The 14,228-nt window shown below is 35.2% G+C and overlaps 1 protein-coding gene across 5 annotated transcripts in view; it reads right to left on the bottom strand.

The window, feature by feature from the left end:
* E2F5 (E2F transcription factor 5) overlaps positions 1-14,228 on the bottom strand; it is a 51,458-nt gene that overhangs the window by 13,906 nt on the left and 23,324 nt on the right. For all 5 annotated transcript variants that reach the window (XR_008917760.1, XR_001628648.2, XM_016431447.2 and 2 more), the window contains exons 2-3: positions 7,936-8,045; positions 6,300-6,461 (exon numbers count right to left, since the gene is read on the bottom strand). Coding sequence is in view for 3 of the 5 variants with exons in the window: in XM_016431447.2 (XP_016286933.1) it covers positions 6,300-6,461; positions 7,936-8,045 (272 nt within the window). In the remaining 2 variants the exon portion in view is untranslated. The remainder of the gene's footprint in view (positions 1-6,299; positions 6,462-7,935; positions 8,046-14,228) is intronic.

Genomic DNA, 14,228 nt, shown 5'->3' with positions numbered 1-14,228 from the left:
AAAATTGACTATATACTTCCAGGGGAAAGTATGGGCATTCAACGAAATAGAAGATTTCCAAGTATTTGTAATGAAACGACCACAACTAAGTGTTAAGTCTGACATCCAAAAACAAAGATCAAGAGAAACATGAAATGGTAAGTAAGAAAAAGAGGAAAAAGGAGAAAATTTTTTGTTTTGCTTTGCATTCAATTTGTCTTCTTTAAGGGCTACAATTAGATCAATTATATATATTAATCTATGGGGGAAATGTTATTTGTAACTCTCAAAAATTGTATTCATTATTACAATAATTAGAAGAATCACTCATAGGAAAAGATTGGGGCATTGGCTATAAGATGATATGCAAAAAAAAAAAAGTAAAAGGATGGGGGAATCAAAGATGGTACCAAGAGATACTTGAAGAAATAAAATAAATAGGATAATCTTTTTCACACAAAGATAGGGAAGGGTAGGGGAAGAATACTTTTATAAGAAGGAGAGGAAGAGAATGCTAATAGGTAATACTTAAACCTTACTCTCAGTGAAATCAACTCTGAGAGGAAAGAGCATCTAGATCCATTGGGATCTTGAATTCTATCCTATCCTACAGTGTAAGGGAGAAGGGAAAACTAAGGGGGGTAGGTGAGAGGGAGTATAAAAAGAGAGGAAAGGAGAGGGGGGGAGGGAACTTAGCAGACCCTAAAAAAAAAAAGAAAAAAACAAGAAGGGAACAAAAAGGGAGAGACCAGAAAGGGAAGCATATCAAGGGAGGGGATTAGGGGAATTGATTAAAAGTAAACCACTGGTTTAAAAGGATATAGCAAAAGAAGAAAGGACAGAACAGGGAGAGGATACAAAAATGCTAGGGAATTCACAAGTGACAATCATAACTTTGAACGTGAATGGGATGAACCATAAAACATTGACAAATAGGAGAGTGGATTAAAATCCAAAATCCTACCCTGTGTTGTCTACAAGAAACACACCTGAAGCAGGTAGCTACTCACAAGGTCAGAATTAAAGGTGGGAGCAAGACATATTGGGCCTCAAATGAGTTGCATCATGATATCTGACAAAGCCAAAGTAAAAGTAGATCTGATTAAAAGGGATAGGGAAGGTAAATACATCCTGATAAAAGGGAGTATAGACACTGAGGAAATATCAGTAACCAACATGCACCAAATGGTATAGCACCCAAATTTCTAATGGAAAAATTAGTAGAATTAAAGGAGGAAATAGATAGTAAAACTATACTAGTGGGAGACCTGAACCTACCACTATCAAATTTAGATAAATCAAATAAAAAAATAATTAAGAGGTAAAAGAGGTGAATGAAATCTTAGAGTTAATAGATATATGGAGAAAAATAGAGACAAAAAGGAATACACCTTCGTTCAGCAGCACATGCTACATTCACAAAGACTGACCATATACTAGGGAATAGAAACATTGCATACAAAGGCAGAAAAGCAGATATAATAAATGCAACCTTTTCAGAGCATAAGGCAATAAAAATAATGATCAGTAAGAGTACATGGAGAGTCAAATTAAAAATGAATTGGAAATTAAACAATGATTCTCAAAAATCAGTTATTTAGAGAACAAATCATAGAAACAATTAATAATTTCATTGAAGAAAATGACAATGATGAGACATCCTCTCAAAATCTATGGGATGCAGCCAAAGCAGTACTCAGGGGAAAAATTATATCCTTGAGTTCACATATTAAATTAGGGAGGGCAGAAGTCATTGATTTGGACATGCAAATCAAAAAACTCAAAAGCGAAGAAATTAAAAACCCCCAAAAGAAAACCAAATTAGATATCCTAAAAAGAGGTAGAGATTAATAAAATTGAAAGTGATAGAACTATTGAACTAATAAATAAGACTAAATGCTGGTATTTTGGAAAAAAACAAAATAGACAAAGTACTGGCTAATCTAATAAAAAAAAGGAAAGAAAACCAAATTAACTGTATCATTGATGAAAAGGGAGAACTCGCCTCCAATGAAGAGATAAATACGGCAATCATTAAAAATTATTATGCCCAATTATATGGCAACAAATATGTCAATGTAGGTGATATGGATGAATATTTTACAAAAATATAAATTGGCTAGATTAACAGAAGAAGAAATAGAATTCTTAAATAATCCCATAAGAAAAAGAAATCAAACAGGTCATCAAAGAACTGCCTAAGAAAAAATCCCCAGGGCCAGATGGATTCACAAATGAATTCTATCAAACATTCAAAGAAAACTAATCCCAATATTATACAAACTATTTGCCAGAATAAGCAAAGGAGGAGTTCTACCAAATTCCTTTCAGAACACAAAAATGGTGCTGATTCCAAAGCCAGACAGGTCAAAAACAGAAAGAAAACTACAGACCAATCCCCTTAATAAATATAGATGCAAAAATCTTGAATAGGATACTAGCAAAAAAACTCCAGCAAGTGATCACAAGGGTTATTCACTATGATCAGGTGGGATTTATACCAGGAATGCAAGGAATGCAAGGATAGTTCAGGATCAGGAAAACCATCCACATAATTGACCATATCAAGAAGCAAACCAACAAAAAACACGATAATCTCAATAGATGCAGAAAAAGCCTTTGACAAAATCCAACACTCATTCTTATTGAATACACTAGAAAGTATAGGAATAGAAGGGTCTTTCCTAAAAATAATTATGTATCTAAAACCATCAGCAAACATCATATGCAATGGTGATAAACTAGATGCATTCCCAATAAGATCAGGAGTAAAATAAGGATGCCTATTACCACTATTATTTAACATTGTACTAGAAACACTAGCAGTAGCAATTAGAGAAGAAAAAGAAATTGAAGGTATTAAAATTCACAATGAAGAGACCAAACTATCACTCTTTGTGGATGATATGGATGGTAGACCATTTGTGGATGGTCTACTTAAAGAATCGTAGAGAATCAACTAAAAAGCTAGTTGAAATAATCAACAACTTTAGCAAAGTTACAGGATTAAAAATAAACCCATATAAGTCATCAGCATTTCTATTTATCTCCAACCCATCTCAGCAGCAGGAATTAGAAAGAGAAATTCTATTCAAAACCACCCTAGACAATATAAAATACTTGGGAATCTATCTGCCGAGACAAACTCAAGAACTATATGAACACAACTACAAAACACTTTCCACACAACTAAAACTAGATCTGAGAAATTGGAAAAACATTAACTTCTCATGGGCAGGGTGAGCTAACATAATAAAAATGACCATCCTACCCAAACTTATCTATTTATTTAGTGCCATATCCATGGAACTTCCAAAAAAATTTTTTACTGAATTAGAAAAAACCATAACAAAGTTCATTTGGAAGAACAAACAATCAAGGATATCCAAGGAAATCATGAAAAAAAATGCAAAGGAAGAAGGACTTGCAGTATCAGATCTCAAACTATACTATAAAGCAGTGGTCATCAAAACAATTTGGTGCTGGCTAAGAGACAGAAAGGAGGATCAGTGGAATAGACTTGGGGCAAGTGACCTCAGCAAGACAAGCCCAAAGATCCCAGCTTTTGGGACAAAAAACCACTATTTGATAAAAACTGCTGGGACAATTGGAAGACAGTGTGGAAGAAATTAGGCTTGGGTCAACACCTCACACCCTACACCAAGATAAACTCAGAATGGGTGAATGACTTGAACATAAAGAAGGAAAGTATATATAAATTATGTGAACACCGAATACTATACATGTCTAACCTCTGGGTAGGGAAAAATGTTTAAACCAAGCAATAAATAAAAAGAGTCATGAAATGTAAAATAAGTAATTTTGACTACCTCAAATTAAAAAGGTTTTGTACAAACAAAACCAATATAACCAAAATCAGAAGGGAAATTAACTGGGAAACAATCTTCATAACAAAAACCTCTGACCAAAGGTCTAATTACTCAAATTTACAAAGAGTTAAAGCAGTTGTACAAAAAAATCAAGCCATTCTCCAATTGATAAATGAGCAAGGGACATGAATAGGCAATTTTCAGTGAAAGAAATCAAAACTATTAATAAGCACATGAAAAAGTGTTCTAAATCCCTTATAATCAGAGAGATGCAAATCAAAACAACTCTGAGGTATCACCTCACACCTAGCAGATTGGCTAACATGACAGCAAAGGAAAGTAATGAATGCTGGAGGGGATGTGGCAAAGTAGGGACATTAATTCATTGCTGGTGGAGTTGTGAACTGATCCAACCATTCTGGAGGGCAATTTGGAACTATGCCCAAAGGGTGATAAAAGACTGTCTGCCCTTTGATCCAGCCATAGCACTGCTGGGTCTGTATCCCAAAGAGACAATAAGGAAAAAGCCATGTACAAAAATATTTATAGCTGGCAAAAAACTGGAAAATGAGGGGATGCCCATCAATTGGGGAATGGCTGAACAAATTGTGGTATATGTTGGTGATGGAGTACTATTGTGCTAAAAGGAATAATAAAGTGGAGGAATTCCATGGAGACTGGAACAACCTCCAGGAAGTGATGCAGAGTGAGAGGAGCAAAACCAGAACATTGTACACAGAGACTGATATACACTGTGGTATAATTGAACGTAATGGACTTCTTAGTGGCAAAGCACTTACACTTGAGTTGGGGAGGTCTATAGCCCACATGTGCTGAATGTGGGTGACAAATCAGAAGTGACTGACTGCCCTCTGGGCAGTCCTAAGAAAATTCATAAAACTATAATTGGTCTTTAAAAGTAGCAGTAACTTCCTGTGAGATGGAGTTCTTCGTTCTTCAGAATTTCAAGTTCAAGCTGGAGGCTGGTGTAGAATCTGCTTCATGGACCTGAGACCCTAGACTTGGTGAGACTGTTCTTAAGTCTCTCCCTTAGAACTACCACATGGGTGAGTGAAAAAGACTGACTCCTTTCCCCGGCTTTCCTGGAGGTGCTAGCCTCCAGAAAGGGCCTTCAACTTGGAGGCCTTGTGGCTAAAACCCTTCTTTGATTTACCTCTGGGGCCCCTTTGCTAGGCCTCTTAAGCCCTGCCTGGTTTGGACCAGGCTGGAGTTAAGTATCTACTCTCTCTGATTTTCTTACTTTTACTCTTTCTCCTTTTGTAAATAAATTACCATAAAAAATCATTTGGAATTGAGCAATAATTCCTGGCGACCACACTCTTAAATATTTTATCCCTTATCTTTAATTTTTTACCCTTTTACATTTCTCTAACCTTTTTCATTTTCATCATAGAAGACAACCATGTCCTCCACAAAATTACCCTCAAAAGGTGATACATTTTTGGGGAACACATCAGGCACAGGCAAGAAGGGCCATGAAGTTAACTTGCTATGACATTTCTTATTTTTGCGTTTTAAATTACAATTTGTTCAACAACTTAAGAGAGGTGCTGAATTTTTACTATTAAGACACTGATTATCTCCAGGTTTTCCTATATATAGCTTATTGTATGTAATTGTTGGCATGTTCTGTCCATTTTAGACTATAAGCTGTTTGAGTGCAAGCCTTTTTTTTGCCTTTCTTTGTAGCTCTAGCACTTGGCACAGTGTCTCACATGCAATAGATGCTTATTAACTGAATGCCTAATTTTAAGATGCTGTACATAATTATATAATATATTTCATAATATAACAGGCCCATTGTCCTTCTTCTACATACATATGGCTTATATTCTAAGAGTCAACTTTAGTGTAGTGGAAAGGGCATTGGCTTGGGCTCAGAAGGCTTGGAATTCAGTTCCGGCTTAAACAAGTCATTCAGCCTTTCTAAGCCTTGGTTTGATCATCTACAAAAGAATACTTGCCCTACTTCATAAAGTTATTGTTCACGAAACACTTTGTAAACTCTAAAGTTCAATAAACTTGAAGTGAAAGGAATGAACCTCTCTCCTGTAGTTATAATAATAGTATGCATAGCCTCTGATAACTAGTGATCTATTCTAGTTAGATCATAGGGGTGGGGGATATGGAAATAAAAGAGGCATCAAGGAAAGACATAATTGAAAGATTCTACCTTGAAGAAATGTGTCTTTTTTTGTGTTCTCTTCTGTTTCTAACCTTTTTAAATGTGACATTTAAGTTTTCAGTTGCCAATTTATAAGATGTCATTCAGAAGATAATTTATTTAGCCAGACATTGTCTTAACAAGTTTAGAAGTCAAAACTTAAATCTTAAAAAGGTTTCTGAACAAATTACCAAGAGTTCTCTAGACCATAGTTTTCACCTAATACTTACCTTCTCTAAAAATACCCTGCAATTAAAAACAGTTCTACTCTCTACATACACACACTAATTGAGATAAAAGGATATCTGTTGTTAATGGAATCATCCATTACATTTTTGATGCTCTGTTGTAGCCATAATTTCTGTTGATCAAGTTCTCTTTCTTTTAGCTCCAGATCCTCAATTTCTGCTTTGAGGTATCTCAGTCTATCAATAACTTCCTTTGTATTACATCCAGCACCTACACCTCTGAAAAACACAGAATTCATTTCCATTTAGTTAGCGTCAATTAACTCCTTTAATAAAATGACTGAAGTACAAGCTAATAACAATGCTTACACCATAGTAAAATAAAAATCAAAAGTCAAATTCACAAAAGTATTAAACTGTAAAATGGAAAACTATGGATCTGAATACATTTACTTAGAAACTCCCTCACTTAAAAGAGTTGACATATTCTAAGTCCTCAATTCTCTTCACAATAGCAGGTTAGACTTGGCTTCTGTTCTAAGGGATTAGTTACTGAAGTACCAAAAGGATACTGTGATAAAGCCCTGCACAAAGTAGGTACACAGTATATATTTGCCAAATTAAACACACTCTGACAGCATGAAACATAAAGATACCTTTATAGAAAGGCTTCCAGTGCATTGAAAAACTCATGTATCCTTACTTGTCTTTTATTGAAATCCTGGCTAAAAACTAAGGAGGCAAAAAGGAATAAATAATTCTGATTGCTATCATTCTATGTGCAATATTCAAACTCATCACAACATTTCATGAGCCTCAATATAAACTCATTAACAGAATTTTCATATTGGCTAAAATTTGTTTCCTAATAATTCTTAAAGAGTGTTTACAGTGTCTGAAAAAAGTTTACTTTGGATAGTTATTCTCATTTGAGATGCAAAAATTCTTTCCTAAGAATGCTAACCATAGGAAATGATGAAGAGAAAAGCCTATCCCTCAGAAATGGACAATGATTAGATTCATTACACTTTAACTATTTCAACTTTGATATCTGGACCTGTGATTTCATGGAATCCATCAATTATGTATTTATTGAGAACTTACTATGCTTAAGGTGGATAATACAGAAGTTCCTTCTAAGGAGTTTATAAACCTTAAATCATATACACCTAAAAACAGTATTAGGAAGTACTTTTTATCTTGACCTCAGATTTCTTTGATGTAGGTAGTTCCTTAGGGAGCATCCTCCCTCTTCCAATGCAAATTGGCAACTACTTTACAATTTATAATCTTAAGTGAATTGCCCCCAAGTCATTCAGCCAATGTATTCAAAGTAGAATCTGTACCTAGTTCATCTAGAGATTGGCTCTCTTTGTACCACACCATTCTGCCACTGATCAGGGTGTACTTATCTAAATGTTAAATGAGCAAGACAAAAAATATATGCTACAGAAAGAAGTAGAAAAGATTACCATAAGCTCTAATAGTCAGGAAAGTCTTCATAGGTAGAACTTTATTTTGGTCTTGAAAGATGATGAAGAATTAAGAGATGGAGAAGGGGCATTCTGAATTGTGTGAATGGTATTTGTCAAGACAAAGGCAGGATTATGAACATTATATTTGAAGGTCAAAGTCTGACCAGAATGAAAGGATGATGTTAGAGAGTAGTTCACAACAAGTTAAGGAATGTGGGATTTTGAAAATGCATGAGAAGAGTAAAAATTTCAGAATATAACAATTATCTATCACTTACTTCCACTGGATGCTATTTTTGGACTTTTTTTCAATTAAATCAATTCCTTCCAAAACATTGGTAATATCATAAATTCTTCTTTTCTGCCTGACAGCCAAAGTATCTGCAGCCTGTTTTTTTTAAAAATAGAAAAAAATAGAGATAAAGAACAAGTTGTATTTTAAGGAAAAAGTTGATTAATCATTAAGATCCCAATAGAACTACAATCCCAAATTCATTCCAAAAGCTCTATATGTTCAAGACATCTATTCACAAAAGAAACCAAAGAAATATTCACTTCTTGGCCAGCAGCTGTTGAGAAAAAAAAGATGAGCACATAAAGATGAAAAAAATTTCAGAAAAAAATCTTTCTCCATTTGATGAAGTCCATATTTGAACCCAGGACTTCCCATCTCTAGGCCTGGTTCTCAATACACTGTTAATTAAACCCAATACAGCTTATTCAGAGCTGAGTAATGCACTAACAAGGTCTAATGCAAGTATTTTTCAAGAGTTTGAAAATATTGCTTTCTATTCTCATACTATATATGCTACAAGAGAGGCAGATAAGAGCTTAAAAAAGGAATAAGAAACAAAGGCAACAAGGACTTTAATATTGGACCAACTTTCCTGCTAAATGAGAATTTTTTCATCATGAGATAATAAATGAGTAATTTAAAAAAAAATTTTTTTTTTAAGCCCTTCCCTGGCTAGACAATGGGGGTTAAGTGTCACACAGGTCACACAGCAAGGAAGTATCTGAGTCCAGACTTTCTTGGCCTTTATTTTTAGCAAAGGTGTCAAGGAATAAAAGGCAGAAAGTATGGAACAAAAAAAAGCACCAGATTTGGTGTCAAGGGGGGCAGCTGAGTGACAGCTGAGCTGGGTTGAGACCCAGACCCAGAGACGGGAGGTTTTGGGTTAAAATCTGGCCTCAGACACTTCCTAGCTGTGTGAACCTGGGCAAGTCACTTAACTCCCACTGCCTAGCCTTTACCAGTCTTCTGCCTTATTGATTCTAAGATGGAAGGTAAGGGTTTGTAAAAAAAAAAAAAAAGGCTTGTATCATTTACTACCTGTGGTAACCATGGGCAAATCACTTCACTCCCCTTGAGACCTGATTCTTCAGAAGTGGATTAAGTTCTTAGTGTACTTCCATCTGAATTATTTCAAATCTCCCTCACTCCCATTCAACAGTTTGCCAAATCTGAAGGATTCTACCATCTCAACATTCCTTAGGTCCTTTCTATTTACACAAGACCCACCCTAATCCAGCCTTTTATACCTCTCATTTGGATCAAACCATTCTACTGGCAACTGCCATAACATTCCTAAAATACAGGTCTGACCATGTTATCACACTTCCCCAAAACAAGAATCCTTATAGTGGTTCTCCACAACAGTGCCTGAAGGTATTTAGAATAAGATAACAAATGCCAGTTTTGCATTAAAGCTCTTCACAAATATCATAGATAATTTTTCCAGGTGATTACACTACTTCCCCTCCAATGCACTCTCCAGCCAAACTGACCTCCTGGCTCTTTCTTGTACATAACATTTACCTGGCTATGTGTGTGTGCCTGACCTGTCTCCCTTCCCAGAAGTCTTTACCTCCTCACTCTTTTGAACTCTGAATTCCCTTCCATACTTAGTTCAAGTGTTATCTCCTTAGAAGGACTTTTTCTAATTTTCCCCATTGATAAGCACTTTTACAAAGGGGCTTTGCAAAACTTCTCATTATTTTGTATCTAGGCAGTAATTTTTACTCTTCAAATGTTTTACCTCCCAGTAGAACATAAGCTCCTTGAGAAGTGGATTTATCTAATTCATATTTGTATCCCTAGTAGTCAATACCTGGAACACAAGAGACACTTAATAAATGTTTTTTGATAGGCTGATTGACAAGAGTCTATGGTCTTAGAGGACGAGGGAAAAAATATAGAGGGGAGGAGGGAAGGATGTTTCCAGTCTCTGTATCCATTTATCAACCTCAATTTTTAATACAATTGTGGGTAGAGGGAGAGGTTATATTTACTTTTAGGGCCAAAGAGTAAATTTCTTAATGCTTCTCTTAATCCTGAGTTTTTTACTGAACAATTTTGGCCAAATAGCTCAATTTCTATTCTGGCTTTGATATAATTTTAAGGGGCAAGATTGGCCTACTTCAAAGTGATCGATATTTAAAAAAAAAAAAAACTTTTCCGGTTACTTCCCTTTAAAAAGGCACTCTTAAAAAGGTTACACAAAACTCTTTAAGTAGTTATTCTCAATATCACTGGTATCTACACAACACAATGGTTAAACACTGTAAGTAACTTTGTTGGGCTAGCTATCATAATATGCATTTTAATGAATCAAATTGCAAATTCCATCTATCCTTAGCTTGCTTAACAAAAAGATTATGGGTTCCTTTATTTTCATCTTAAAAAGTTAGAATGGGAGGGGGGGGGGTTGGGTAGCTCAGTGGATTGAGAGCCAGACCTAGACATCAGAAGGTCATAGGTTCAAACCTGGCCTCAGGCCCTTCCTAGCTGTGTGACCCTGGACAAGTCACTTAAGCCCCTATTGCCTAGCCCTTACTGCTCTTCTGCATTGAGTCAAATCTATTTCTAGAAAATCCAAGTTTTCCTCTTGTCAAATTGCTTTAGGGGAAGCACCTGACTGACCTGATGAGCTTACCTCAGAACCAAACATATTTTGAGGTAGTTAATTATCCCAGTTTAGATAAGATTAGTAGTCAAGCCTTAGGTATCTTTGTTTTGTTTTAAAAGTTTATCTATATTAACCCAGTAATCCAGCCTTACTGTAAGGAAAGCAAGTGGTTAAAATGATATTGTATAAGATCAAGGCTATGGTTAAATGTTCAGTGATTCAGAACTGAAACAAATGATAACAAAGATGCAAGTACAAATAGATCCAATGGAGAAAAGATTTAAAGAAAATCTGATAAATGGAAAGAGCAACAATTGTGCTTTGATGAATATAACAATAATTGGAGGTACAAATGCTGAAGGAAATGATGATAAAGTTAAGACACCTAGTAGACTAGATAAGGAAAATGAGGACTTAAAGAAGAATCCTGCAAATTTGTTGCCATTGAGGGACATTCCATTTATTTCTCCTAATGCGGTGTTACATCCATCTCAAAACCCATAAACAATTTACAGCAGTGGAACTTGATGTGATAAATCATAGGACTCTTGGATTTTCAGATGAGCTAGCAAAAATGATCCTAGAATTTAAATGAGCAATAAGAATTTATGATCGAGACTATGCAGATTTTTTTCTCTTGATGGAGGAATTATTTACAAAGAGGGAAGTGACTCAAGTTATTGAGAAGACTAGGAACAATCCTCCCTTAACCCCAGGCCCGGAACATTATGAAAAAAAAGACCTGAACTCCCTCCCGAATTATAGAGCATTAAAGCAGGCTAGGAGAGCATTTCTAGAGGTTATGAAAAGAAACTCCGGTAAACTGGATGCATGGTCTAAATTTGAAAAAATCAAGCAAAATTTAGGTAAGACTCTGGCAGGTTTTCTAGATAGATTGACTGAGGCTGCAGAATTACAACTAGGCCTAGATGTTTTGGCAGAAGAAACCATTACCCACATCAAGAGATTTTTTGTAAACAATGCCTATTCAGTAGTAAAAAAGTTTTTCAAAAATAATTGCCCACACTGGGAATTGCTGAGTTTAGAAGATCTGAGAAGGAAAGTACCTATGTATTTACAGTGAATAGAGATAAACCAAATGATGATAAAGATTCTATAATTGAGGACTTAAGAAGGAAATTAAAGGATGCAGAAAGTAAGGCCAAAGATAGTGAAATTAAAGAAATAAGAGCTGTGGCATCATTAAGATCGTGTGCAACCAAGTAATCAATATATATCACGGGAAAGGAGATCTGAAGTTTAGAGATGTTTTCTTTGTAATGATGTAAGACATCTAATTAGAGATTGTAGATACAGAGGACAATTTTCAAGACAAATTACTAGGAATAATGGGTATAATATATAATACAATAATAATGGATGGAGAAATAATAATGGCTGGAATAATAATAATAGTAATAGTAATAATCAAAGTAATTATCAAAGACAGAATAATGGAAGCACAAATGTTTGTTGTCAGGGAGCTCAAGGACCAGATCTGAACACGATCCAAGAGCAGGTAAAATCTGGAGCAAGACCTAAATATAGCCAAGTGGTTAGTGGACATAAGGGTGATCAGAACAAAGGGGCATGTTCATTATGAAGGTGTACCTGGAGTTCTCAAGTACTAAAAAATGAATTTAAGGATGATATTAAATGTGATGTGAATAAAGTAAATATGAATAATGTAATTAAAACAAAGGATAATGTAATTGGTGTTAATGAATGTAGAAAAAGAAAACTGTGATGTAAAAATAACTGAAAATTCTAATGATTGTGTAATTATAGAAAATAATGAAGAATGTGAAATACATAAGGAAAACATGATTGTAATTGGGAACAATGAAATTAAGGTAGAGGGTAATGAGAGTAATGAGAGTAGTGGTAAATCTGATGTAGGTGTTAAAGATGTAAAAACCTGGGAATCTCATGCAATTCAAGAAGATGTGTGTTTGGATGAAAAGGAAACAACTGAGCTTTCTACTGATGTTACTGTGTTAGCTCCAATGTTGGAGATATTCTAGCAACCAAATAGCACAGAACCACATTTGTCTGTTACTATTGGAGACCAGATTTATGATCTTCTGGTTGATACTGGAGCGAGTAAATCAGTTTTGCAAAGTTTTCCTGAGAATTATAGAGCTGTTGGTACAATGAAAGAAATAGATGCTACTGGTAAACCTCAAAAAGTAGCTAAATTACAACAAAAAATGATTACTTTAGTTCCTTTATCTGTGGAACATGCATTTCTTTGTATGCCAGAATGACCATTGAATCTTTTGTGTAGAAATTTATTATGTAAATTGAGGGCAATGATCCACTGTACTGAAACTGGTGATATTTCATTACATCTAACAGAAGAATCTCTGAAAGCCTTTCCATTGCTTTTCTTAGATTCAGTAAGTACAGAGGGTGACTTAGGTTCAATTTATCCAATACCTGAGGGTATCCCTAAGGGTCTTTGGGCAAAAGAGTCTACAAATGTAGGTTTATTGAAATCAGCTGCTCCAGTCAGAATGAGGACTAAGGAAAGACCAGTTCCTTATGTACCTCAATATCTCTTGACTAACGAAGCAATTGAGGGAATAAGACCAATCATAGAATCCTTAATCCAACAAGGGATCATAATACCTTGCTTTTCAGAATTTAATACTCCTATTCTTCCTATTAAAAAGCCAAAATTGGATGAGAATTGAATGGGAAACCTACGTATTGTTTTATACAGGACTTAAGAGCAGTAAATGACTATGTAATCAAAACTCATCTTGTTGTACCAAGTCGAGCTGCTATAATTCCTTCCATTCCAAGTCAGGCAAGATATTTCACTATGGTAGACTTATGCTCAGCTTTTGTATCAATTCCAATTCATGAGGATTCTCAAAAGATCTTTGCTTTCATGTGGGATGTTAAGATTAAAATTGCCAAATTGTGGCAGATAAAAATTAGTTTCTCTGCTAAAAGTATTATATTTTTTAGAGGTTTATTTAAGATTAAAAAATAAAGAAAATACAAAATAAGGAAGCACGTGTCTAGGCCCAGAGAGCCCATTCACAACCACTCACATCTTGCCTGCTAGGTAGAGCTGCGTGTACTCTGAAGGGGAAGTAGGAAGAGAGCCCAGTAGGCGGAGAGCTCCTTTAAATAATAATTTGTGATCTCGCAATCAGGGAGATTAGAGAGAATTCTGGGAGCTAGCAAGGACTTCTGTGGATTGAAGTCTGGGGTTCAAATCTAAGAGGAAAACTACAATAGTTGTAGATAAGGGGAAATAGAGGAGAGAGAGAGAGAGAGGTAGCAAGACCAATGTTTTGCTTGGTGCATTGACAAAAACCAATTGGGGGAAGTCCCCTTTGGCATAAGAGTGTACATTCAAAATAAATGTTCAATCAACCGCACCCCAACATTCATTTCTGATCTTCCTGTAGTGTAAGGGTTTAGGTATCTTTCTGCAAACAGTTCATTCTCTGGATTTAGTTAGTTAGCAAGCTTCTTCTCTGAAGATCTATATCGAACAAAATTTAAATCTTGGATTTTATGAAAATATAATCCCCCCTGAAGAAAGAGTTGAAAAAATACTCAGTCTAGCTGAGGATGCAAGGTTTAGTTATGGCGGTGCATGAGTTAATTCAAAAGAAAAACAAAAACGAAAATGAAAACAAAAG

The sequence above is a fragment of the Monodelphis domestica genome, chromosome 3 (assembly GCF_027887165.1).
Source record: "Monodelphis domestica isolate mMonDom1 chromosome 3, mMonDom1.pri, whole genome shotgun sequence".
NCBI lineage: Eukaryota > Metazoa > Chordata > Mammalia > Didelphimorphia > Didelphidae > Monodelphis > Monodelphis domestica.
The sequence above is the reverse complement of the archived record's forward strand: the minus strand, read 5'-3'. Positions and strand labels throughout refer to the sequence as shown.